Source organism: Petaurus breviceps, unplaced genomic scaffold (genome assembly GCF_028583685.1).
Source record: "Petaurus breviceps papuanus isolate PSGF00001 unplaced genomic scaffold, PetGlider_PUasm1.0 37, whole genome shotgun sequence".
Classification (NCBI taxonomy): domain Eukaryota; kingdom Metazoa; phylum Chordata; class Mammalia; order Diprotodontia; family Petauridae; genus Petaurus; species Petaurus breviceps.
The window spans coordinates 7,868,512-7,892,727 of NW_027186296.1; the positions used below are offsets into that span (position 1 = coordinate 7,868,512).

Consider the following 24,216-nt stretch of genomic DNA (forward strand, 5'->3'; position numbering starts at 1 on the left):
TATGTGGGTCTAATAAGATCCCAAATGGCAAAAGATTTCTGAAATCAAAAATTTCTGATGCTAAACAACCTTTTTCTATATTTTCAATTAATTTCCTTTCTCATTCTGAAGAAGTTGGTTATCACCTTTTCTAGTCAATAACACTTTTATTTCGTCAGCTTGTCAGATCAACAAGCATTTGTTTAGTGTAGCTCTATGTCCCTGGCACAAGGCCAATTCACATGGCTTCTGAGAAATCCATGTTATGAAGCTCAGCTCTCCAGAAGAAGGAGTAGGGAACCTATTCTGAAGCCCACTATGTGACCAGAAAATAGGAAAGTTCCACATATTCAGGTTTTCCTTGGTGTAGACTCTGTGTGGCCCTCTCCTCACTAGGTCAGTTCCTCCAAGTCACTTCTACTTCATCAGTACGGTACCTATGGAATGAAAGAATGGTGACATTAACTGAGTCATTCTCTTCAGCACCTTCCCCTTTCTTCCCCAGACACTGAATTCTGACAACACCACCCCTTTTTTGATCATTTCCCAACTACCACCTCAAACCAAACCTCCTTTTGTAACAAAGAATTAGGTAAAAACATCCTGTAAAGAAACCCATATCTGACAATGTATACAAATACTAGCCCCTTTCTCTGCTCTTCAAAGTATATGGAACCCTCTCCAAAATGTCTGTATGCTAGAAGAGATGAGGAAGAGGAGGAATATCTCACCTCTGAGTGACCCCAGAATCACTGAGTGCTGTTCTATGTCCAGACTGGAACATCTCCCAGCCAGCCTGAGCAATCATAGCTCCATTGTCAATGCAAAATCTGTGGGTAAAGAGGGGAAATACATGAGCCCATGGGAATCGGGGAAGGAGATCTCAGTCCTACCATCCACTGGCTAGAATAAATGACTCTTGGAGAAGAGAGGAAGTAGCCAGGAGAGAAAAAGTAGGAAGCACTCTCACCTTTCATCAGTGGCAAAGAGCTGGGCACCACGTTCTTCACACATTGTCCCCATCATCTCCTGTAGCCTCATATTACCTGTTAGTGATGGAAGTCAGGTTAGTTTCATTTCACTTGTTTCTTTAACTTAAGTCACTGATCAATCAACAACTCCCAGCTACATCCTTCTAATAGGGCCAATTCAGAGAATGTGGGTAGAGTGGGGAGTTTGGGAGGTAAGCTAAAGAGTGGACCACTAATATACTTCCCACCCACCCTCCCACCAGACTAAAACAGCTCTGAAATTCTTGTTCGAATATATTGGAACATGAAGAAAATATATATGGATGGATGCATGTTTGTGTGTATATATGTGTGTGTGTGTCTATACATCTATATGTGAGACGCACAACAATACGTACATCCCACACCTCCCACAATGAGGACTTCTTGCGAACCACAGTGTGCCATGGCCCGCTCTGTGATTTCCACCAGCATTGCAAACACTGTTTCCTGGATTGGGATCAGGGAGGCAAACAAAAGGATGCAACATGTCAGAATCATTCCAGCTCAATCCCACCCTACTCACAAGGCTTTCTGAGCCTCAATATTCTATCACAGCCCCTTCGCCTTTAGTACCTGGAGAGAGAAACAAAGATCTTCAGGGGTACATTCATTTGCAGCCAGCATTCGATGAGCTGCTTCCTAGGAAAGGAGACAAATCTAAAGGCAGCATGTGGTATGTAATGAGAGTATAAATTAGTCTATGGTCTGAGCCAAGACAATCAATAACTATTTTCTTAAAACTCAGGCTGTCTTTAGGATGAGGTTAGAAGCTTATATTTCTGGGATCCATACTCCACCATGTCCTCCCCGTGGTGGCCTGGTATATTTATTGGAGGAGTGAGCCAGATCCTCATACCTCATACTCACCTCAACATAAGACAGGATTCCTGAGAATGAGACATCCATCCCCTTCACAGTGTATGGTAACTCCACTAGCTTTTGGCCTCTGTATTCAAGAGTACATAAGGCATCAGACCAAGGATTGCCTTCTCCCTCTGCCCAAGCACATTCATGTATGTAAGGAAGGCCCTGAAGTCTTGCCAGTCTCCCTTTTCTGGCCTCCCCCAAATCCCTTAATATTCTTCCCACCCCATACCCCCCTCACCGCTTTGCCATCTGCTCAATGTTGTAGCCAGGGCTGGGATCATTGGAGATCTGGTAGGGGAGGAAACAGGAAAGCAGTGAGGTAGGAGGGGGTTAAGCTATATGTAGAGGAAACAAAGGGCAGGCCTAGATTGTTCAATATTTCACTATTGTAATCTTCCTACTCTTTAAGTCAGTTTGACAACTTAGAACCCTATGTCCTCCCTTCAATCCCCACGGAAGCCTAGTGGGTACTATTACATGTTATGTTTCCCTTAAGCATTCAAGTCTCTTTCTCTCACCTTCAGAACTCGGGCAAATCGATCCAGACAATTACCAACAGCAATGTCGATGGTTTCCCCAAAGATTCGGTAGCGATGCTCTGAATATGAAATCACCTAAAGGAGGTAGGGGTGTCCATGAAACCCTGAGTCTGGGGAGGACATTACAATCAATCAATACAGTAACTAAAACTTCTAAGAAAAAACAGGGAAGAGATAGCTTCTCTAGTTTTTGAATGAATTATTCTCTGTATTTCTTCTATAGGAAATAGCCTAGGGAAGCCAAAAGTAATCTTAGCTAGGCCATAAGAGAGCTAAAAACAGATATCCAGTTCATTGATATTTATCTAGCCTGTGAAATTCCTATACATTCTTTGGGCATGTATCTTTTGAGGACATGGTCCTGTCAGTCTGAACTGTAAAAAGGCTATCCTATATGAAAGTAGGAAGGGTCCTGCAGAAGCCATTCAAAAGGCCAGGGGTAGTTTAAGTAAATGCCATGAACAGAGCAGAGAAATCTACACACTAGGGAATATTTCACTGATTCACACTCATTTTTTAACCCAATCAGTAGATAGTCTTCCTACTTATGAATACCTGATAGTCAATAAAGAACCCTTACAAATGAATAGTTATCCCATTGAGGTATGGATGAGGAATGTCCCTTCCCCCTGAACTCCTTCCATTGAAGCTACAAGCTCTGCCCCACTCATGGACAGTAGTACCTGCTGTTTCCACCCCAAATCTTGGTTCCAGATTTTTCTCTTCCTCTCAGTACCAGTCCACAGCAGAGGGCTAGTGGCAAGGAATAAGGTATAGAAAGGGAAAATCTATTCAGCCACAGTAAGACCCCACCTATCACTCCTTCAACCTCAGTCTGGGACCTGATTCCCTCTCAGACTATGTATAACTATGTTTTGCAATTATGCATATTGTAATTGTATTTGTATTTAAGTCCCATTACACCAGGGCTTTCTTAACCTTTGTGGTGTCACAGACCTCTTTGGCAGTCTAGTGAATCCAATAGACCCTTTTCCACAATAATGCTTTTAAATACATAAAATTAAATACTTAGGATTATTAAATAAATAAATAATGATGAAATACAATTATCAAAATATAAAAAAAATCAAGAATCCTAAGTTAAGAACCATTGCATTAGACTATAAGATCCATAAGGGCAAAGATAATGATATATCTAAACTCTGCACATTTTGATAAATACATAGGATAGTAACTCATAAACAGTAAGTTCCTATTAATTGTGAATCAATGCTTGTTCACTAGCCACCTTCAGGAAGCTACAACAAAGGATGGTAAAATAGAAGAAAAACTATCAGGTCCAATTTTCACAATAGTACTGATGCTATCCTGCTCTGATGAATATCTTTAGCTTTGATGAATGTCCTTAGCTCTAGTTTTCTGGGATTTGGTAAAGAAACTCATGCTTCCCTTATCCAAATCCTTCAGACTTTGATCATAATCTTTTTCAGCCTTCATCTTTCTAGATGAAAAACTTCTAAACTTTGTAATTTACTTGGGTGGCAAGTAAATTATTCTGTTGATCATTTAAAACAGAACTTCCTAGAACTTTTTTTAACATTCGACTGTATATTAAAAAGATTGCTGATGTGACCTTCATAGCAGTATGATACATCATGGTTTTGTACAACTCTGCTCCTGCTGCTCATTTTGAAATGAAAGTGCTTTGAGTCTTAGAAGGAAGGGTAAGTGGTGTTTCTCCAGTACCTGAGTATTTCCACCGCTGACGTAGAGTACAGTTGGACTAGTGGCTCCAGTGATGAGGCGACCCATCTCAATGTGGCCCACACAATGATTCACAGCCACCAATGGCTTATTCCACAACTGTGCCACAGTTCGGGCAACAACAGCCACTGAGACTAGTGGAGCACCCATTCCAGGGCCTGGAGTGAAGGAGAAAGAGGAATTAGCAATCTACAAGAGGGGAGCCCAAGAGGATAGAGCTAGATAAGTCTCAGCCCATTTCCAATCTGAAGGCCAATTTTTCACCCATACCTTTGGTAAAGGCGACACAATCAATGTCTTTAGGGTTGAGTCCAGCTTCAGTCAGTGCTTCATGCAGCAGGTCCAGCACACAAGCTCGATGGTGCCTGGCCGTGTCTCCTGGAAGGAACCCTGGTAGAGGTTTGGATATGAAGGTCAGATGTTGCAGTTCAGACTCTGCCCACCCAGGGACAATAAAAACTGATGTGTTGTGGAGGAACTGTCTCAAAGAATTCAGAGTCAGACCACCTCTAATCCAAGTATAGGCATTTATTAAGATTGACACTTCTCATGAAGCAGGCTTAAATTTCAAGAGAAACCAGCCACCTCAGAGAAAGCAAGATGGATTTTTATAATGTAAAGATGCAATGACATAACAGAAATTATGAATATTAAAAAGGCAGGAAGTGTTTGGAGGGGTCTCAGCCACAGTGGAACTATGCATGTGATTACCCACAACGGATACAAAATATATAATACCTGTTTGGGGGGTATGTATGTATGATAATGATATTATAATAAGCCTCTTTACATCTTAGGTCCACTCAGTTCTTTACTATTACTGATCAGGTGCCTACTTAGGAAAAGTCCTTTCTATTGTTTCGGGGGACCATATCCAGCCTGTGCAGCCTGGTGGTGCTGCTTTTTGATTGGCTGACTATTGTCTGAGACTTGATGGATGTATCTATAGTTGAGTACATGGACACATTTGCTGTTTCTGTGGGAAATATGAGGAATGGGTCTGGGGGCAGTGGCTAGCTAGATGCGGTGGTTCAGATCACATCACATGGACACGTCTGCTGTTTCTCTGAGAAAAATATGAGTTCATGGGCACACCTGTTATTCTAGTAAACAGTGAGGCATATATGAAGAAATTGGGCTATTGAGTGAGGGGGTAGGTGGCTAGGTAGGGGCAGTGGCTCTGCTGTTCAGTGGGGCCTATAAGGAAGTTAGAATATTAGGGCTGAGGGCAGTTTTATTAGGATTCCATCAATGTCATATACCTCCTCTTAGAAAAATTTCCCAGAAATTCACCATTCAGGAAACTAAAAGTTAAAAACTACTACTCTGAGTGACACTCTGGCTCTAGCTACAGTAAAAAGAACATTAGAAGTCAGAAAGACCTGCATTTGAGTTCTAGCACTGACAATAGTTAGTTCACTATCACAGATTTAGATGGAAGCCATGCAGTCCAACCTCTTCTTGCTAAAACTGAGGAAGCTGGGGCCCACAGGGGTTGTGTCCCACCCATGATCATGAAGGAGCCCCTGTTCTCTGCCTCCAAATCCAGGTGCCTTCAGCCTGAGGTGTTATACCTCAACGTGCTATACCTGGGCTCTAATCTCTCTGGGATCACAAGTAAGTCACTCAACCCCCTCTGAGCTTCAGCTGCCACATCTATAAACTGGAAACAATAACCCTGATTACAATTACCCACATCTTGGACTTCTGGAAGGATTCAAGGGAGAAAGGAGATGTGAAATATTTTGCTCTTTTAAAGAGATATTACTGCGATTGTTATAAGGACAAATTATCTCACCTCTCTGTACCTCAACGTATTTTTCTGTAAAATGGGGTCGCTCATGGCTGCGCTCCCCACCTCCCAGGGAAGCTGTCACAACAAACACGAGTATACCTGTTATCACCTGTGAGGCCTATTTACTGCTGCTACTTTCCAGGTTCTGCAGGGCCTGAGAGAAGGCAGGGATGGCAAAGCTTCCGCCCCCCACCCCAACTCCCGACTCACTGACCGGTGCCCGGAGGGGTGAGGTAGGTCCGCCGAGGGTTAGCCAGCACTGCTCCATCTCTCACGATGCCCACGCCGATCTTGTTGGCGCTACCCTCGAAACCAAGAACCGTGGGCATGGTTGGGGCTGTGGGATCAGAGATCCCGGGGGTCCATGGAGCTCTCCCTTTACACCACCCTCGCCGACGCAGTCACAGCCAGAAGAGGTCACAGATCGCGGCGGGAATACGGCAGGAACACGACAAGAGAGGTCGGCGCCGGCTGCCCCAGCCACTAACGGCAGAGTTCCTTTGCCCCCGCCCCCGTCGCTATGGCGACGGGACCAAAGGCCCCCCTCTACCCCTCCACCTGCGACCTGTGCCAAGTCGGGTCTGCCCTAGCTGCTGCCGGGGAGGGTGATTTAGCCTCTTTTCCTCTCCGTCCCATCACCAAGCCAATGAGTCTCCTCTAGGTAACCCCGGACTCTGCTGGCCCTTCTCTTTTATTCAACGGCCTTAGTTGCTGCTTGAAGCGTGGAGTCTAATGTATGGCATAAGGATAGACAGCCCCGAAGGAGAAGACCTCCCGTAGACACGTATTTGAGTTACATGGAGGGGCGGGCTCACCGCTTTTCGTTGCAGCCAATCCCTGCCATTTCCTCTACTCGGAAGCCCGCGATCCAAGACCATGTGACCAGGGCCAACTAACCCACGTGGGGGAATCGCGGTTTCTGCTCTTTGTGTCCGGGGTAGGAAGGAGCTTCTATCGTCTAAGCAGAGTCGGTTTCGGGGTAGGCTCCTCCGGCGCTTCTGGCTTTAGGTGGTACTCAGAGCAGCAGCGGGCGAGAAGTGTCCTCCGGGCCGAGGAGGCTGTCCCAAAAGGTTTTCAGTATGAAGTAGATAGGTTGGGGCCTGAGGATCCAGGGAATAACAGGGGCTGAGAATCCTGGGATGTTTTGGGAAGGAGGAAGGGAGACCGGAGGGGAGGAAGGGATTTCCAAGGCTTATCTGGAGAGTCCAAAGGGAATGGCCCCACCCCGCTTCCTCCCATCACCAAACGTCAGCATCACTGCCCTTATCCCTTCTCCATTCGCTGTGTCCACAGAAGTATCCGCAGGCACAAGATTCTGCTGCATCGGGCTCTAGGGGGCTTGGGCCGCGGGGCGTTGTTCTGGGCAAGAAGAATGCCAAAGCGGGGGAAGAAGGAATCTGTGAAGGATGGGATCAGTGAGGAGGAGCCAGAGACTAAAGGTAACCTTGATTTGTTTAACCTTCCCTGGAATCAGAGGCCCAGGTGATGGGAGACAAAACTACAGATTACAAGGGTTTATGAAGATCTCCATAAATGGGAAAAGGTGGCAGAGTAGGTTTCCATTGGGTGAACTTCTTAATCAGCTGGTTATCATGGGCCACCTGAAGTAGAAATAGTTGCTATCACCCTTGAGAAATCTGCCCTTCCCTTTTCCAATAAAACTTTGCACAGAGCCTGAGCCTAAGAAGACTAAGAAGGGTGCAAAGGAGAAGGAGGCAGCAGGGGAAGGATCTGCCACTTATGAGGACCCCCCAGACCAGCAAACCTCACCTAGTGGGAAACCTTCTACACTCAAGATATGCTCCTGGAATGTGGATGGGCTCCGGGCCTGGATCAAGAAAAAGGGTCTGGATGTGAGTATGGCTCTCAGGAAGGTAAAATGACTCAAAATTATTGACTTGCTTTTGGGAGTCCAGTCCTATTTGTCTGCTTTAAAGATTTTCCCCTTTAAAATGTCAGTATCTCCTTTTGGGAATTTAGGCTTTAGGATGAGATGAGTTGGGGAGGAGGCAGAGGGTGATGGTTTGGGATGAGCAAGTCCTTGTAACCTGCCTTCCTTTCTATGTGGACAGTGGGTAAAGGAAGAAGCTCCTGACATCCTTTGCCTCCAAGAAACCAAGTGTTCAGAGAGCAAGTTGCCACCTGAGCTTCAGGACCTGCCCGGACTTACCTACCAGTACTGGTCCTCACCCACTGATAAAGAAGGATACAGTGGTGTTGGTCTCCTTTCCCGACAGTGTCCACTCAACGTCACCTTTGGCATTGGTGAGACATAGCTTGCTGCCCCTAGCCCCTGCTGCTCCTTAATCTTAAGACTGGAAGTGTTTGAAACATTCTCCAACCTCATCTCCATTTTCTAATGCTTGATCTCTATCTGGGTTTGTTGTATCCAATCCATAGGTGAAGAAGAGCATGATCAGGAGGGCCGGGTAATAGTGGCTGAGTTTGAGGCGTTTGTGCTGGTAACAGCATATGTGCCTAATGCGGGACGGGGTCTGGTTCGGCTGGAATATCGACAAAAATGGGATGAATCATTTCGCAAGTTTTTGAAGGGGCTAAGTGCCAAAAAGCCCCTTGTGCTCTGTGGGGACCTCAACGTGGCCCATGAAGAGATTGACTTACGAAATCCCAAAGGGAACAAGAAAAATGCTGGGTTTACCCCACAGGAACGCCAAGGTTTCGGGGAGCTGCTCCAGGCAGTGCCACTGACTGACAGTTTCCGTCATCTCTATCCAGAGGCAGCTTATGCTTATACTTTTTGGACTTACATGATGAATGCCCGAGCCAAGAATGTTGGCTGGCGGCTTGACTATTTCTTGTTGTCCCAGTCCTTGCTCCCTGCTCTCTGTGACAGTAAGATCCGGTCCAAAGCTTTAGGTAGTGATCACTGTCCTATCACCCTCTTGCTGGCATTGTAATTCTTCTACAATTTAAACTGGCATCAGCAACCAGAAATTTGGGACTGTTTCTTTAATTTTGAGAATGCTATTGTTAACTACTTTTAAAATATCTATTTGAGAATAAAGAACGGTAGAGTTCCAGCCTTGTTGTCTTTCTATGTCCTATCCCCTTAGGAAGGAATCATAGGAAAGGGCTGGAATCTCTTTTCTCCTCCACTCAAAGAAAGGTGATACAATGAATAAGGTAGAATCACAACTTCATTTATTTACAAGCACAGGATGAGCCCCTGATCCCCAAAGACAGACAAACCGGTCACAACCGGTGAGAGAGGAAGGACTTGGGGAGAGGGAACACAGGTTGGGGAACATACCCCACATTAAATAGCTATGTACACATCGGTTCCCATATTACTGTACAGAGCAGCGGCTGACCCCACCCCCACAGGGCATGGAAAGGGGTGGGGAGAGGAGGCCAAGAGGGCAGCCAAATTAGAGTTACCCCCTGGTGAAGTGCAATAGCAGCAGCAAGGTCCTGGGGGTGCAAAAGGGAGGAAAACTCCCAGGGCTGCCTACCCCTACCCTGCCCTGGAATGTCTGAGGGACAGGAATGGCCCCTTAGGAGAGGATGGAGGAAGGAAAGAGCTATAACCATTTTCCAGAACTTGGGGTAAGGATACTTTTATCTCCCACTCCACCCCAAGCACAGGCAGCCCTCAGAAGGGATTTGACAGCCAGCATTGGCCCACCCACCCTTCCAATCTTGTTTGTCTTTGAGGGCCCAGATCTTTCCCATTTCTTTCCCCTATAGAAGAGGAGGGCAACAGCCTGGCTCCACTTATGGAAGCCAAGGCGGGGGGACATTCCCATTCCCCTCTGTAGTGTCACTGTCCCTGCTGTAGAGGGGCCAGGCACAGTTAGTGGGTCATCTTGGGGCTCAAGAATAGTTCTGGACAGGGTGGCTGACCTTCATACAAGCCCAGTAGAGAGCCCGGCCCAGACAGAGCACAGCCAGCAGGATGACAAAAGCCCAAGCTGCATAGATACCTCCGTACTGTCGGGCATGCTTCCATGTGCCAAACTAGGAGAGGAATATGGAAGGAAGAAAAAAAGGAATCAGTGCCACAGTGTCAGTGTTTGTGCACCACCTGATAAAACACTGGATCCAAGCTAGCTTCAGTTACCACCCCCACCTATAGGCAATTACAGCAGAAATGAGACAAAACTCTTCAGGGATATTCAACCTTCATCTATCTTATGGAAGTAGTTACTACCCATTGGGCATGTAATTCTCTAAATTCTCTGGAAAAGGAGAATTCCCCATCTCACTTAAGACAAATTTATACATGGCAGCTAAATGTTACAGTTGATAGAGTAACAGGCCCTGGAGTCAGGAAGACCTGAGTTCAAATCCAATCTCAGACACTTAATAGCTGTGTGACCCTGGGTAAGTCACTTAAACCCAGACTGCCTCCCCCTCAAAAAAACAATAAAAAAAGTTACATCAGCTTACAATTTGAAAGTTGTGCCTATCACTTGCCATTTGTTTCTCCTCTTCTGAGAGAAAACCTTTCCCATTCAATTCTGACGACTATGCATCAATTCCCTATCAGTCATTTTTTTTTTGTCAGATAAACCCAGGTTGTTTTTTTAACTACTCTTATGAAACCTTTGATTCTAGTGGTGAACTTGGGAGAATATAAAACAAGAAGATGAAAAGTAAAAGGTCAGAGGAGGAAGAGCTAGTTACTCACTGCTAAGCCTGTGGCAGTAACAGCCAATAGTAGCCCAAGTAGGAAACAGCAAATGCATCTCTTCCTCGGATATCTTCGCCCAATGGATGAACTATGAAGGGACAAGCATAGGTGGCAAGGCTTTCATGACTTTGTAATCTTTATACAGTCCCCACCCCCCACCTCCTCCCTCTGATAACTAGATTTATAATATCAATTCCAAATCACTTACACTTTCTTGCAGTGGGGGCAACGTGCCAAGGTTCGACCTGTAAACTCTGTCCACTATAGAGAAAACAGGATGAGGAGTCAATTTATGGTAGAAGTAGAAATAAAAAAAACCCCTGTAAAGTCAATTCTTTGAGGGATCCCCATGGAAAAACAGAAAGACCAAATAGGAGCAAGGACAAAGAAGGGCAAAGGTTGTGATTTCAATAACTGACCTTCCCCACCACCTTCTATACACTCATATTACTCACAGGAATACATTCTCATAAACGTCTACTAGCCCTTTCCCAGCCTGTCCCATCCTTCCTCACCAGAAAAGTATTCTTGCAATGGCCACAGTTGACGCTGACACCTACAGGCTGTGGTTCTGGACTCAGAGGCCCTGGGTGTACTGGACCCAGATTGATGATTCTTTTACTATTTTGGGAGAGGGAAGAAGGACATTTTAGGACCCTTCAAATCCCAAGAACTGTTCCCCTCCCTCTTAAGAGATCACCAGGACAGTGTCTGCATGCTTCCTTCTCCACACAAGATCCTCTGCCTTCCTATCCCTGATACACCTTGATGAGAAAATAAGGTCTAGGTTTCAGATCACTAAATCTATACTCTTACATATAACCTATTAGACCCAGAAGATCTCATCTTTCCCCAAAACTTTTTATTTAAAGATTCAAGGAAGCTGGTTGGTTAGGTAAACCAGAATCATCCTGGACAAAGAGTTCTTCATCATTGACATTCCGAACTTTCCCTTGCAGAATTTTGCAATTCTACCAGCAAGCCCTTCCCCATGTCTCCTTCTATGCCCACATATTCCTTCACTCTTAAATTTCCTACAACTTCTTTCCTAGTTCTCTGCTCTCACCAAGTAGGCCGTGGACAGGCAATCCGTTGGGAAGTCACTTTGCAGATGAGGAGACAGTTACAGGGGCACCGAACATACTTCTTCCCAGGTGGAGCATTCTTGATTGGCTAAGGAATAATAGGGAGGTGAGCACCAAAAGCCCTGAATTTAATCCCTCCCAAACATACCTTTTGAGGAGGGCCCAAGAGCAATAATCCAGGAAGCTGGTAAGGAGCCTGATTAGAAAGAAAAGAAGGTACACTGGGGAGAATGGAAAAGGACCATGGAAAGCAGGGGTGAACTTAGATGTAAATGCAGAAACCAAGGGGAAACCTGAGATGGATATAAAGTATAGCAATTGTGGGACTTAATCTGGATGGTGCTGGAGGGCGGGGGGAGAGAGAAGGACAGATGTCTGGACTTGTGTAATTCCTGAGATTTATATACAGGAATCAGGAAAAATTTCAGGTCTACAGTTAGACTACTAAAAAATCCTGGATAATGAAACTCACTGTGGCTTCGTTGCAGTCACCACACTTAACAACATGTTGGTGCATCTTGCCTTCCACGTTAATCTGAGAATTGCAGACTCGGCACGTGATTAAAGGGGCACTGCCACTGTCCGGACTGGTCAGGGGCGAGTATGGTGGTGGGTCCTCCCCAGGCAACACAGCCGGGTGACCCTCCTGGAATGGAGGGAAGGCTGCGGAAGTACAGTCAGAATGGGTCACCCATGACCATCCACATGTCACCCCACCTGTCCTGCCCTATTTACCTGGCCAGGGTAACCCTCAAACCTCCCTGTCACAGTCATTGCCCTCACTCTAAAGGACCCGTCTGCTCTACCCAAGGCTCCTCCTCTTGCTAAAACAGCGAGCCCCACCCCCTTTCCTTTCCCCACAGGTCCGGCCAGAGGGTCACAGCCCCGAACCTTCGGTCCTGGCCCCATCCCTTCTGGTCCCCAGTTCCCAGCCCAAATCTGAGAGCGGGCCCTGGCTCACCCTGAGGCGGGGCATGTTTCCCAGATCCGTATGGTGGCACTGAGGGAACCAGGCCTCCCCCGACTCCGGCCCCGCCCCCGCCGGGCCCCACTAGCCCGTTGCCACTGGCGCCGCTGTCGTTGGGCTCGGAAAGCAGCGGGGAGCGCTCTCCGTCCGCCGCCATGGCCGCCGCCGCCCGCTCCGGTCCGGGACCCGGCTCCCTCCACCGGTGTCGCTGCTGCCGCCGCCGCCGCCACCGGGTCCCCAAAGCGCCTGCGCCCCACGCGCCCAGCCCTCAAGCCCCCACCCTGCTTCCCTGCCGGGTGGACGCCCCTTTCCGTCCCGCCGCCGCACGTGATGGTGAAATCAGCAAGTTCACCAGGATCTCATTGGTAGAGACGGACCTTTTCCCTCGTCCCATGACAGCCACCCTCCCTGTTCATTGGTGTCTGTTTGCAGACAGCCCCTACCACGTGATCTAGAAAGCCCTGCGGAAGTTTCATGTGACTAGAGAACCATCTGGCCATTGGTACCACTGGCCATCACGCTACCGCCTGGCCAGAGGGAGGTGCCGGTCTAGTTTTGCCCCTGCCCTCGGCACGTGTCCAACAAATCGCTCTCTGATTAGTCGCTTTGCTCAGCTCCCAGGACACGTGACTCTTGATTTTCCCTAGTTGGCCGAAGCCTTAAAACCTCGTGATGAGGCCTCTTGCATTTTGCTTCCTTCCCAGCGGAGATAATCACTTCCCTGAACATAATGTCATTCTCTCATTGGCAGCTGGTTCTCCCTTGGGCTGCCCATTGGTCTCAAGCTCGTAGCCTCATTGGTTGAGGTTTAGCGCCCGAATTTAGCGCAAGAGGGCGTGGCCAGAAAGAGCGCGAGCTGGGTTGGAAGTGGGGTTCCTTTAGCTCGAGCTGTTGTGGTTTTTCAGAAGATCCTTAACGCTTTTGACAGTTGGTACTGGTGTTTGTGTGCTTCCTTGGACACTCTACTGAGATAGTCCAGCACTGTAAAAATTAATCTTTGAAGCTCCGCCCATGTTGAGTTACTTACCTAAGTCACATAAGGAATTTACGACCAAAGAAGAATTTTAACCTAGACCCTCCCGACTTCCTATCTTTCCTATCGTTTGGGTTGTATGGTTTGAGGGAAAAGATATTTAAACTTTTAATTCCTTCTCCCCACCCTCCTCCTCACCCTACACACATTGCACACTCCTCACCTGTTTTATAAATCCTTAATTTTCTTTTAAGCTCAGATTAAACACTCTGAACTTGAAATCTTTCTTGATCATCCACTGATAGTGACCCATACGTTTTGCATTTTTTGTGTATGCAAAAGTGCCTTGCAAATCTTAAAAGGCAATATAAGCATCATCATCATCATTCCTTGTTTGTCTGGTTGGATTGTAAATTCGAGGGGCAAGGACTGCTTTCTTTACTTTTTGTGTTTTGGGCTGGAGCCGTGGAGAATGATTGGCCGTTAGTAAGAGCTTAGTAAATTGATTATGCACTTTACCAGAGTTGGATTCAAATCCTTCCTTTTACACTATGTGACCTTTAGTAAGTAATCTCCCTCAGCCTCAGTTTTCTCATGTGTCAAATGAAGGTGTTGAACTAGATGAACTCTATGATCTATTTCAGCTATAGAACTAAAATCAGGGAGGAGCTGATGGAGCAGTGAGCATTTGAACTGGACTTTTAAAGCGCAGAGTTTCAACAGCTAGAAATCATTCTTAGGATTAGAGTCGAAAGGGATTTTATATATCATCTAATTCAAATTCCTCATGTGAAGAAAGAGACCCAGGTGAGAGGACTTGCTCAAGGTCACACAGTAATTAGCAAAGGAGATCCCAAATTCTGATCTTCTGACTCCAAATTCTTTGTTCTTTCAGCTACAGGGTTGTTTCTAGGCATAACCTGCAGTGCCTGTCCTAGGAAAGAGGGAAGAGGAGGCCTTGTAGTTAGGACTGGTGGAGAGTGGTGGTAATGATTGCAAATGCTGAACATCCTCTTGGGCTGAGGTATCCATTTTAAAGAGGGGCTTGAATACCCACCTAAGAAGTTTGAGGCAGTTTTGTGAAATGGTTTCCTGTTCAAAGATGAATTGGAAGCTCATTTAAAATGGATTTGAAAAAAATTAATGAGGAAATAAGATCCCAATCCAATACCATCCAATACATTTCCCAAATCTTCATCTCTGTAGGCTAGACCAGTGGTGACAAACACAAAATTAAAGTTTTAAACTGTAATACTGAATAGTGAGAATGCTGTAATATTATTTAGTACAGACTTACTCTGTGTCTAATGCAAGCAAACTTTTAATAAATTTTACTTTTCTTTGGCTGAGAAGACTTGAATGGAATTAATTAGGACCCGGCCTGGGTGTTTTGGGGTCTCCAGAGCAGCCCTAGTTGCTCATGAGTAGTCTCAGGTAGAGACACCAAAATACTCACACATGCTGGGTCCTGCCATTATTCTATGGCATTCTATGGTGCTCTCACACCACATGGCATGAGATGTGGTCTTATATACAGAAGGTTGTGGGAGGAATCTAGGGGTGTGGTCTACAAGAGGAGTTTGGGGAGGGTCTTCAGGAGGAGCTGATGAGGTCAATGAGTGATTAAGGGTGGGAAGTCACCTGGAGACCACAAAAAATGGTGGGCTAGGCCAGTTCAAGGGTAGATTGCACAAACAATGGTAGGCTAGGCCAGTTCAAGGGTGGGAAGTCTAGTAACAGACCTGCCTCATCAAATGGGATGATTCAATCAAGAGTCCAAGGGAGGTTCCCAAAGCCTACTTCAAGGACTCAAGGAGAGTTCTAGGGGGCACCCAGAGCCCATACCTCATCATACCCACTGCACAGCCTAGCTGCTGGCTTTTTTCAAGTTGTCATACCTGAAAACAAATGACCAGAGTCATAGAGGTTATACAACTGCTGTTAACTCTGAAAATACCAGAGCTCACACATTTAACTGTCACAATCACAATTAACTCTGAAAAATAAAATAAAAACAAAATCAAACCAAATTGCCAACAGTGGTCTTAAGGAAAAGCTTTATTTCATTGGAGGAGAGAAACTAGACACATGTGCCAGGGCCTCCTCTGACCCAATTTAGTGTGGGCAAATCTTAATACATGTATCAGTGGCCACACAGTGAGTTGTAGTCCTGACAATAAGGGGTAACAGAAACAGTGAGACAAGTTTGATTCATAGCAGGACTTCATGACCAGAATATGGGTATTGAAATACTTGTCTGTGTTCAGGAGCCACCTAGTGCTGGTATGAAACAATGCTGGCATGAAACAATTCTAGTATTTTGCTGTGCAGAGGGGGAGCACAAAGGATTGTAGTTATGCCAAGCTCAGGACACAGTTTGCTTGCTGGGCCTTAGCTCTGGATAACAGGGTGTCTCCTAATAGTAAAAAAGAGAGGAATGGTTTTGGCATGGGGATCCTGACAAAGTCTCAGCTAAAATCCCACCAGTGGCAAGAAATCCTTTTCTGGTTGCCCTTAATGTTACTGCCTTCCCACTGAGATACCTAATTTATCTGGGTATCTATCTTGTTTGCACATAGTTGTTAGCTCATTATCTACTACCCAGATACTGGGAACTTCCTGAGGGCCAGGACTATTGTTGCCTTTCATTGACCTAAGTAAATGCTTGTTATTTGTTATTTACCTTTTATCTTTATTTCTTCTGATTGGAGGTAGGGAAAACTAAGAATGGAAAGTCCTAGAAGGAAAGGACTTACACTTTTGTCTTTGTGCCATCAGCAAGGTGCATAAAACCTGAGGAGGGGCACCTAACTAATGCCAATAGATTGATTTATTGATTTAATAGTCTCATCTTTTTGATTGGAAATGGTTAAAGAGGAGTTGAAGGTGGGGAGGCTGAAAATATAGATTGGAGCCAAATTTTGGTGGGCTTTAAATACCAGGCTGCTGAATTAATTATTTTGTCCTGAAGGTCATAAGGAGCCACTGATGATTTTGAATAGAGGAGTGTAATGGTTAGACCTGAAATTATTTTGTCAGCATTGTGAGGAATGAATTGGAGAGGGGAGTGAATGGAAACACAAAGGCCAATTAGGAGACTATCCAAAGACCACTTAGAAAGTACTCTGGGAGCTGGCAGAAGCAGCTGGATGGCATGGTAGATAGAGCACTCGGCCTAAAATCAGGAAGAATTGAGTCCAAATACAGCCTCAAACACTTCCTAGCTAGTCAAAGGGATAACTCACTTAAACCATGCCAAAGTTTGTTCAATTGTAAATGGTGCTAATACCTTCCAAGGATGTTGTAAAGAGCAAATGAAACTATTTTTAAGGTATTTAGTACAGTGCCTGGCACATGGTAGAAGTTAAATAAATGATTTTTCTCTCCCCTGGCAGTAATTATTACCAGTGAAGAGGTACAGGCTCTGGGAACCTCCTAGAGCTCTCCTTGAATCTTCCCAGAAGGCATTTGCCTGAGGCCATAAGCCTCTCATTTTAGCTCAGGGTGGAAATCTCCGTTATTAGCCTAGCCTTCCTTTGTCCAGCTACTTCCTACCCTTGATCCTCCCAAAATATCTAAACCCAAATCTGTTACCCTTAAACTAGCCTAGCCCTCCATTGTCTGTCAACTCCAGGTAGCCTTCAGCTACTTTCCACCCATCTCTCTTTACTGCAGTGTGGCCTCATTTGACTCCTCCTGAAAAGCCTCCCCAAACTCCTCCTCTAGACCACCCCTAAATCCCCCCACAACTTTTCTTTATATCAGCTCCATCTTGCCTTCTGGATGGCGAATTATCTAGCACAGATTCACTCTGTGTCAGATGATTCTGGCCTGCTTGTCCAGTGCAAACATCAGATACTGAGGCTCTTTAAGAGTTTACCAATTATGGCGAACCTTTAATAAACTTTGCTTAACTTTGGCTGAGAGAAGACTTGAGTCAAATTCATTCGGTAGGACCCAGCGTATTGGTATTTGGGGGTCTCATACCCCTTAACCCTATACCTCTACATTTTATGGTGACCTCAACATTTTATGGTTCCCTGACCTCTACAATCAGTATCTGTGATCTGTGTTATAGACCCTAGGTGGACCTTATAACAAATTCCTTTTGGTCTTGAGTATCATAGACCCTCATTGGATCATTCAAGATTTTAAAAAAGAGAAAGAAACAGGCTCTAGTCTCAAGAAGCCTTCATTCTTCTAGGGGGACATTTATTTAGCACCTACTAATACTAAGTATATAGATAACCTGTTCAATGCTAAAAGGATTTTCATGGAGAAAGATAGGTCTGTCTCTCCTGCTTCCCCATTCCATTGTCCAAAATTGCTAAAAACAAGGAATTTCTCACATCTGTTGCTGCTGTTCTGTACATGTCATCTGAGCCCTTATCTGATCATAAGATGGGGGAAAGTCTTATTGATCTTTGTATCAAACTTTTCCTTTTCATTTATTCAACAACCTACTGAGTTCCTGATAGTCCTCATAGAGAATCAAAATGAATAAAGTGCCCATCCCTGCCTTAAAGGAATTTTCAATCCAGGATAGTTAAGACTATGTCTACACAGGTGACTTTTCCAAGGCTGGTATAATTCTAAACTCTGAGGGTACAACTGGACAGAGGGACACTGACATCTACTACCCCTGCTGGAGATCTGTGCTTTCCCCCAAAGTTTGCCCTCTTAAACTTCTTCCATAGGCCTCTTGGTGGCATAGTAGAAAGAGTATTAAACTTGGAATAATGAAGACTTCTCATAAACTTATTAGCCATGTGAGCCTGGTTTTCCTCATCAATAAAATGGGTTATTATGAGATCCAATGAGATGTGTAAAACACACTGCAAACTTCTAAAATGCTGTATCGATGTTAGCTATGATTATTCTTAAACTTTTGCAAGGACTAGCTCAAGGTTTGGAAAGGAGGACTAGTTTGAAAATGTGGAGGGGTTTCTCCTGTGCCTGGGAGGGATACTTTAGAGATCTCAGGGTCCCTCCAGGGGACTGGATGTCTTGGAGAGGAGAGAAAAGCTTCCTTGTGATGAGTTCAGGGTGCACCCCAAGAATGATGCGGTGCCACCTGAAACTAGGAATAGACACGAGTTCTATTATCTTAAAAGAATTCACTCAGACAGCTTTCCAAGTCAAAAAAAAGGCATTTATTGGGGTGATGCACCCAAGCAGGTCTGCTTCCTGTGAGGTAGAGCCCCAATAAGTTCTACTCCAAGTGGGAGGAAAAGCATAGGTGGCAGGCCCTACTCCCCTAAGGGAGCAGAGTAACCCAAAGTAACCCCTTTGGAGGCAAAGGCAGTTATTGGGATTAGGTATGGTTAAGTGGGAAAGGGGACAAGAGAATGGGAGGAACAAGCAACCAGCTCCAAAATGCTTGGGATTTCAGGTAGTCTAGAGGTGCCTTTATCCTACACATAAGCAAAGAGCATAGAAAAGGGAAGGGGAAGAGTTGTTCTGGAATTGGAGGTGCTTTGTGAAAGCACACAGGTAAATCCATGGTAGGGGGCTTCAATGCATAATCTTCTTTGATCACTTTTCTGGCTGGTCACACTTTGCATCTTCTCTCATCCTCTCATCCTGCTTGCGCCATCTGCCTCAAACACTCTTTTCTACCTCATCACCTGGGTTTAGGAATTCTCTGCTTTTCTGTAATTTCTGCCCTAGGACAGCTGCTAAGTTGGCACTAGACTGGGGAAGGAACCAACTACCTTAGTCCCTGTGGTAGGGGAGACATATTCTTGGGAATGCCTCTTTCTCCCTCACCCTTAATTTGCTTTTTCCCTTTGAAATTTTGCCCTCCAAAGCTGCTTACATTTTTTTCTCCTGGAGTGAAATGAATGTTTGTATGAGGGAGTTTAGGGTGGGGCCAGCTTGGGGTCAAGGTGTACCTGTAGGACACTGTCACTGCTTCACTATTTGCCCTGAGGCAAAAGAGTAGGAGTCTATACTTCTGAAGGGCCTCCTCCCTTGCTTCTGAGGGAGTCCAGATTCCAACAGCTTGGTAATAAGGAGGGCTGGAGTAGGAGTTTGAGTGACTGGGTTCTGGTCCCTCTTCCCACTCAAATCTAGGTTTCTGTTCTCTAAAATGAATGGGTTGGACAAGTTGAGTTCTCACAGCAGCTATAATAGTCTTTGACTATGATTTGTGGGCTCCATGATCTGACTTCACGGCAGCTCAGCCTCAGTTTCAGTAAGAGGTAAATGAGCCTTCCTCTGTTGGACAAGCCATTTCCTCATTGTGGGGCCTCAGTTTCTTCCTAAATGATCCCTAGAGTCCCTTCCAGCCCTAAATGAAATCCATTGGCTTAGGGGATGAAGAGAGTGTGACAGGCCCTCTTTAAGCTCCTTCCTCCAAAGAATCTAGTTTCTATAGTTGTAAGGGATCTCAGAGGCCATCCAGTTAAATCTCATTTTACAGTTCTAGAAAGTGAGGCCCAAAGCGGGGAAAACACATGTCCAAGATCACACAGGCACTAAGCATCAAAAGTAGGATTTGACTCCAGATTAACTACCTTTTCATAATATAATGCCTGTTCACTATAAAATCTGGCACTCCATTCCCCAGGAATCAGCCTTCTTGGATGTCAAGTGTGAAGAAAAAAACTAATCATTCTTGAGACTTTTGTCTTTGTATCTTTGAAGGCTAGTGTAGTGGATAACAGGTGCTTAATAGCAGTGGGTGGAGCTCCAGGAATACACTCAAGAAGCAGAGTTCAAATCCAGTCCCAGACACTTACTACCTGTGTGACCCTGGGCGAGTCACTTAACCTCAGTTTCCATATCAGTAAAATGGAAATTAAAATGAAGATAATAATAGCACCCACATCCCAGGGTTATGACAAGAAACAAATAAAATAATAATTGTAAAGTGCTTAGCATAGTGCCTAGCACATAGTAAGTGCTATAGAAATGTTATTATTAATGTTTGTGATTGATTGCTAACTAGATGCTAAGATTCCTTTAAATAGGAAGCCACCAAAAACTTTTCCTCTGGAGTATGTGAGAGGATGAGCAGCTTCCTAGTAAATTCCTTCTCGCTGCCTCCTCCCACAGGATTGTGTCCCCTCTTCCTCAAATGAGGGTACTTTTTGACTTAGGTCAAGTTTGTGGTGTTATAATCACAACCCAGGCTATAAAAATTCCCAATGATGTTAGTCCAAATTAGACTAATCAGGAATTTTCTTTGTTCTCTTGACTAGGTGCAATGATCAGGTCTTTTTATGGAGAGATTCTGTTGATTCATCAAATTGATTAGATGATTTCTTCCATAAACATGTGATAAGTGGTATATTATAGTGGAACCAAGAGCAGTGGGAAGGAGAGATGACTTTTGACTGATTTAGCAGGGAAGGTTTTATGGAAGAGATGGCAGTTCAATTGGTGAAGATCAGTTTCAACAATTGTTAAATGAATTAGCTGGTGTTTACTGAATATCTTAGAAGTGGCTTGCATTGGAAAGCTGCCATTGAGGAATTTACATTCCTGTTCAGACAAGCCAGAAATACGTGAACGGTTAAAAAAAAAACAACAAAGTAGGTTTTATTAATGTAAGATTAATATAATTATTATTAAGAATTAATTATATATGATATAGTAATATACGATTACCGCAAAACACCAAATTATACAGAAAGTAAATAATTAAGGCTTTCCGAGGAAAAGGATGGGAAACATTAGTTGTATATAAAACTTTCCATAGAGGATTTAGAATTTGTCTTGGCTTTCAAGGATAGGGAACATTTGAACAGATGGAAAGGACCTTCTAGGTAGGGAGCCTGAGAGCAAAGGCATAAAAACCAGAAATTGCAAGAAGTGTCCTTATACCAATCTGACCCAATTTATGATAAATTTGCCCTAAAATGAACAGTGCTATATTAAGGAACTTCTTTGTGTCTAACAGTTTCAGCATTTGGAATCTGGTTGAAATGTGGTTAAAAGATCAGCTTCTTCATCACCTGACCTAGTTTACTTAAGAAGAGAGAAAACAGAGGAAAGAAAAACCAAATTCAATTGTGTCAAACTCAAGTGAAAATAGATCCTTGCAGGTTACATATTGACTACATAATACTATTGACTACATACATAATACTATACATAATACTATTGACTACATACATAATACCACAAATTAGTATTATGCTGTTTTTTTATTTATTTTGTTCAACTTCTCCCAATTATATTTTAATCTGTTTCTGGTGGCACTCAGGAGTTTCCCCAGCCTCTTGTGACCTGGCTAGAACATCTAGAAGGTCTCTTCCAACTCTAGTGTTCTGGGATTCTATTCATGTAAGGTGTTGTCATAGGCACTGGAGATGCAAATATAATGCAGCATACCCTCCCTCCAGGAGTATGTAATCTATTTGTTGTTGATTCTGTCCAGCTCAGGACTGAGTCAAACAGGAATTGGAGTAAACAGGGTTAAGTCACTTACCTAGAGTCACATAGGTAATAAGTATCTGAGGCTAAATTTGAACTCAGGTCTTCCTGAGTCTAGGCCCAGGGCTCCATCCACTGCACCACCTTATATTCTCCCAGATTCTGAAATTCAGGGTCCCACAAGAGTGGTGAGGGGTGGAGGAGGGAGGGCAGGATGGGGGGGTGCAGGGAGGAATCATAGGACCAGACTCTCATGTCTTTTGTAAAACAATGGAGGATGAGGAGGAGAATGAATAAAGTTATGTATGATGGGAAACATATAAGGAAAGTACACTTTCCTGATCCATGAGGAAGTAGCTATGTGTTTCCTATATATCTCTCTTCCCCTTACATTCTTCTTGCTTCTTTAACATTCATTCCAGACACATGAATTACTTCCTTCTTGATTAAGACTTTGCTATCACCAAATCCCACCTGCTGCCATTTTTTGTCTTCTTGAGCACTAGCAGGTAAACATAACATACCCAATATCCATTTCTAATTCCTTTTCTCCCAGTACCCCTATCAGGGAACCTGGAGCCTTGAGGCCATATGTGGCCCCTCTAGGTCCTCAAGTATGGTCCTTTGACTGAATCCAAGCTTCACAGAACAAATCCCCTTAATAAAAGGATTTGTTCTATGAAACTTGGACTCAGTCAAAAGGCTGCACCCAAGGACCTACGAGGTCATATGTAGTCTTGAGGCTGCTGGTTCCCCATCCCTGACTAGATTCTGAATATGAATGCAGTTGTGCACGTGTCTGCCAAGTGAAGGGACCAAAATGAAGCTTCTGCAGAAATAACATTGTATACCACGGCACTGGCATGTGTCAGGAGAACTTCCCAACCTCAGGGAACTGTTTTTGCACTGAGATGGCCTCATTTGGCTCTGATACCTCATAGTCCACCACACGTGCCAGGTCTGTACCCGTTAGCTATTGGGGGACAGCCAGTTTGGGGAGATATTTGGGTGTGGTTCCCTGGAGTTTAACCTTTAAGACTCAGGCTATTAGGGACATCCTCCAAACTTCATCCCCTTCCTCTCGTGCAGGTTACTGCTTAGTCAGGGATCCAGAATTCTGAACAGAGCAATGGAAATGATAAATAGGATAGGAAGTGTACCTGAAACAAGTCAGGGATTGGTGAGGCAAGATTTAAAATGAGGAGAATCTTGATGTCTGGGGAAAGTAGAATGTGAAGTGAGATTCCAGGAGAAGGGTTGTTATTGTTTGTCCATTCTCCAAGAGGACTGTAACATCAGAAAGGTGATACCCTTACTTGAAAGTGAATTGGATTTAAGTGAGGGAGGGCTGTGCAGTCACCAGCCTCACTTTCTCCTCTGAAGCCATTGGGGCTCAGTGGCAAGATATAGGCAATGGAGGAATTCCCTCTTTAGAAAACCGTAATCTGAAAAACCCTGGGGGATCACTTCTAGGTCTGTTGATGACTCATAAGGCAAAAAGCCATGATCTCTGAGGACTGTTTGCCCTGATTTTGAAATACCAAACCACTAAGACCCTGGTCACTGCTTGTTCCTTTTCTGTCTCGTGAGTGGAGGGGTAGCAGAGTTGGTGCAGACAGTTCCTCAGAAGAACAAAGGGTTGTAAAAAGGTAATGAGGCATAATTACCCTAATGAGAGTGATTGTTTGGTTCCTGAATTCTGGCCAGAAGCAAGAGACTTCCCAGGGAAGTGATTTCTACTTGCCTTTTTTTTTTTTTTTTTGGTAGGAGTCTGGGTGATGAACTGAATGGAGATGTCACAAATGTCTTTAAAATGGCATTTTCGGTATTATATTTTTGCCAACATGCTAAGTTAAATTTCTCCATTGAAGGAGGGAGAGACTGGTATAAGCTAAACAGTCTGAGAAATGTGCATAGATAAAGAGATTGGGCTATGGAAAAATAAAGATATGATTGGACACCATTGTAGTTAGGGACTAGCATAAAGATAGGAATAGACAAAGGAAAAAGGAATGGAAATGAGATAAGGGTAAGAACCAGTTGAAGACCAGAAGGGGAAACAGGCTAAGGATGGGTATGAAGACTGAAAGGATAAAAACAAGGTTGTAAGCAGTGGTGCCAGCAGTGGTATAAGGCAAAAGTACAATTTTGGGTTCAGGAAGGAGAAAAAGAGATTGGAAAAAACAAGGGGTATAGGCACGAAGCTGAGGTTTCATGGAAGACCCCTAGGTCGTGAA

At 44.5% G+C, this 24,216-nt stretch overlaps 3 protein-coding genes across 7 annotated transcripts; 1 reads left to right on the forward strand and 2 right to left on the reverse strand.

The window, feature by feature from the left end:
- Nucleotides 1-126: 126 nt before the first annotated feature.
- Nucleotides 127-6,508, reverse strand: OSGEP (O-sialoglycoprotein endopeptidase). 2 transcript variants are annotated; one of them, XM_069097706.1, is made up of 11 exons: nucleotides 6,133-6,472; nucleotides 4,394-4,513; nucleotides 4,106-4,281; nucleotides 2,378-2,473; nucleotides 2,098-2,147; nucleotides 1,860-1,938; nucleotides 1,566-1,631; nucleotides 1,349-1,439; nucleotides 950-1,025; nucleotides 711-809; nucleotides 127-416 (listed from the first exon to the last, which is right to left on the reverse strand). In XM_069097706.1, the coding sequence occupies exons 1-11, from the start codon at nucleotides 6,245-6,247 to the stop codon at nucleotides 377-379; spliced, it is 1,008 nt and encodes a 335-aa protein (XP_068953807.1). In that variant the 5' UTR covers nucleotides 6,248-6,472; the 3' UTR covers nucleotides 127-376. The 2 variants fall into 2 exon arrangements, with proteins under 2 accessions (XP_068953807.1, XP_068953808.1); XM_069097707.1 differs by lacking the exon at nucleotides 1,566-1,631 and having other exon boundaries at nucleotides 6,133-6,508.
- Nucleotides 6,509-6,796: 288 nt separating this feature from the next.
- APEX1 (apurinic/apyrimidinic endodeoxyribonuclease 1) lies at nucleotides 6,797-8,959 on the forward strand. 4 transcript variants are annotated; one of them, XM_069097708.1, is made up of 5 exons: nucleotides 6,797-6,897; nucleotides 7,212-7,357; nucleotides 7,590-7,771; nucleotides 7,991-8,183; nucleotides 8,319-8,959. In XM_069097708.1, the coding sequence occupies exons 2-5, from the start codon at nucleotides 7,291-7,293 to the stop codon at nucleotides 8,834-8,836; spliced, it is 960 nt and encodes a 319-aa protein (XP_068953809.1). In that variant the 5' UTR covers nucleotides 6,797-6,897; nucleotides 7,212-7,290; the 3' UTR covers nucleotides 8,837-8,959. The 4 variants fall into 4 exon arrangements, with proteins under 4 accessions (XP_068953809.1, XP_068953810.1, XP_068953811.1 ...); XM_069097709.1 differs by having other exon boundaries at nucleotides 6,808-6,988; XM_069097710.1 differs by having other exon boundaries at nucleotides 6,812-6,897; nucleotides 7,215-7,357.
- A 99-nt stretch (nucleotides 8,960-9,058) lies between these two features.
- Nucleotides 9,059-12,873, reverse strand: PIP4P1 (phosphatidylinositol-4,5-bisphosphate 4-phosphatase 1). Its single transcript, XM_069097713.1, has 7 exons — nucleotides 12,619-12,873; nucleotides 12,130-12,320; nucleotides 11,639-11,745; nucleotides 11,088-11,193; nucleotides 10,781-10,833; nucleotides 10,570-10,660; nucleotides 9,059-9,896 (listed from the first exon to the last, which is right to left on the reverse strand). Exons 1-7 carry the CDS (start codon nucleotides 12,779-12,781, stop codon nucleotides 9,753-9,755), a joined length of 855 nt encoding a protein of 284 aa, XP_068953814.1. The 5' UTR covers nucleotides 12,782-12,873; the 3' UTR covers nucleotides 9,059-9,752.
- Between the last annotated feature and the right edge of the window lie 11,343 nt (nucleotides 12,874-24,216).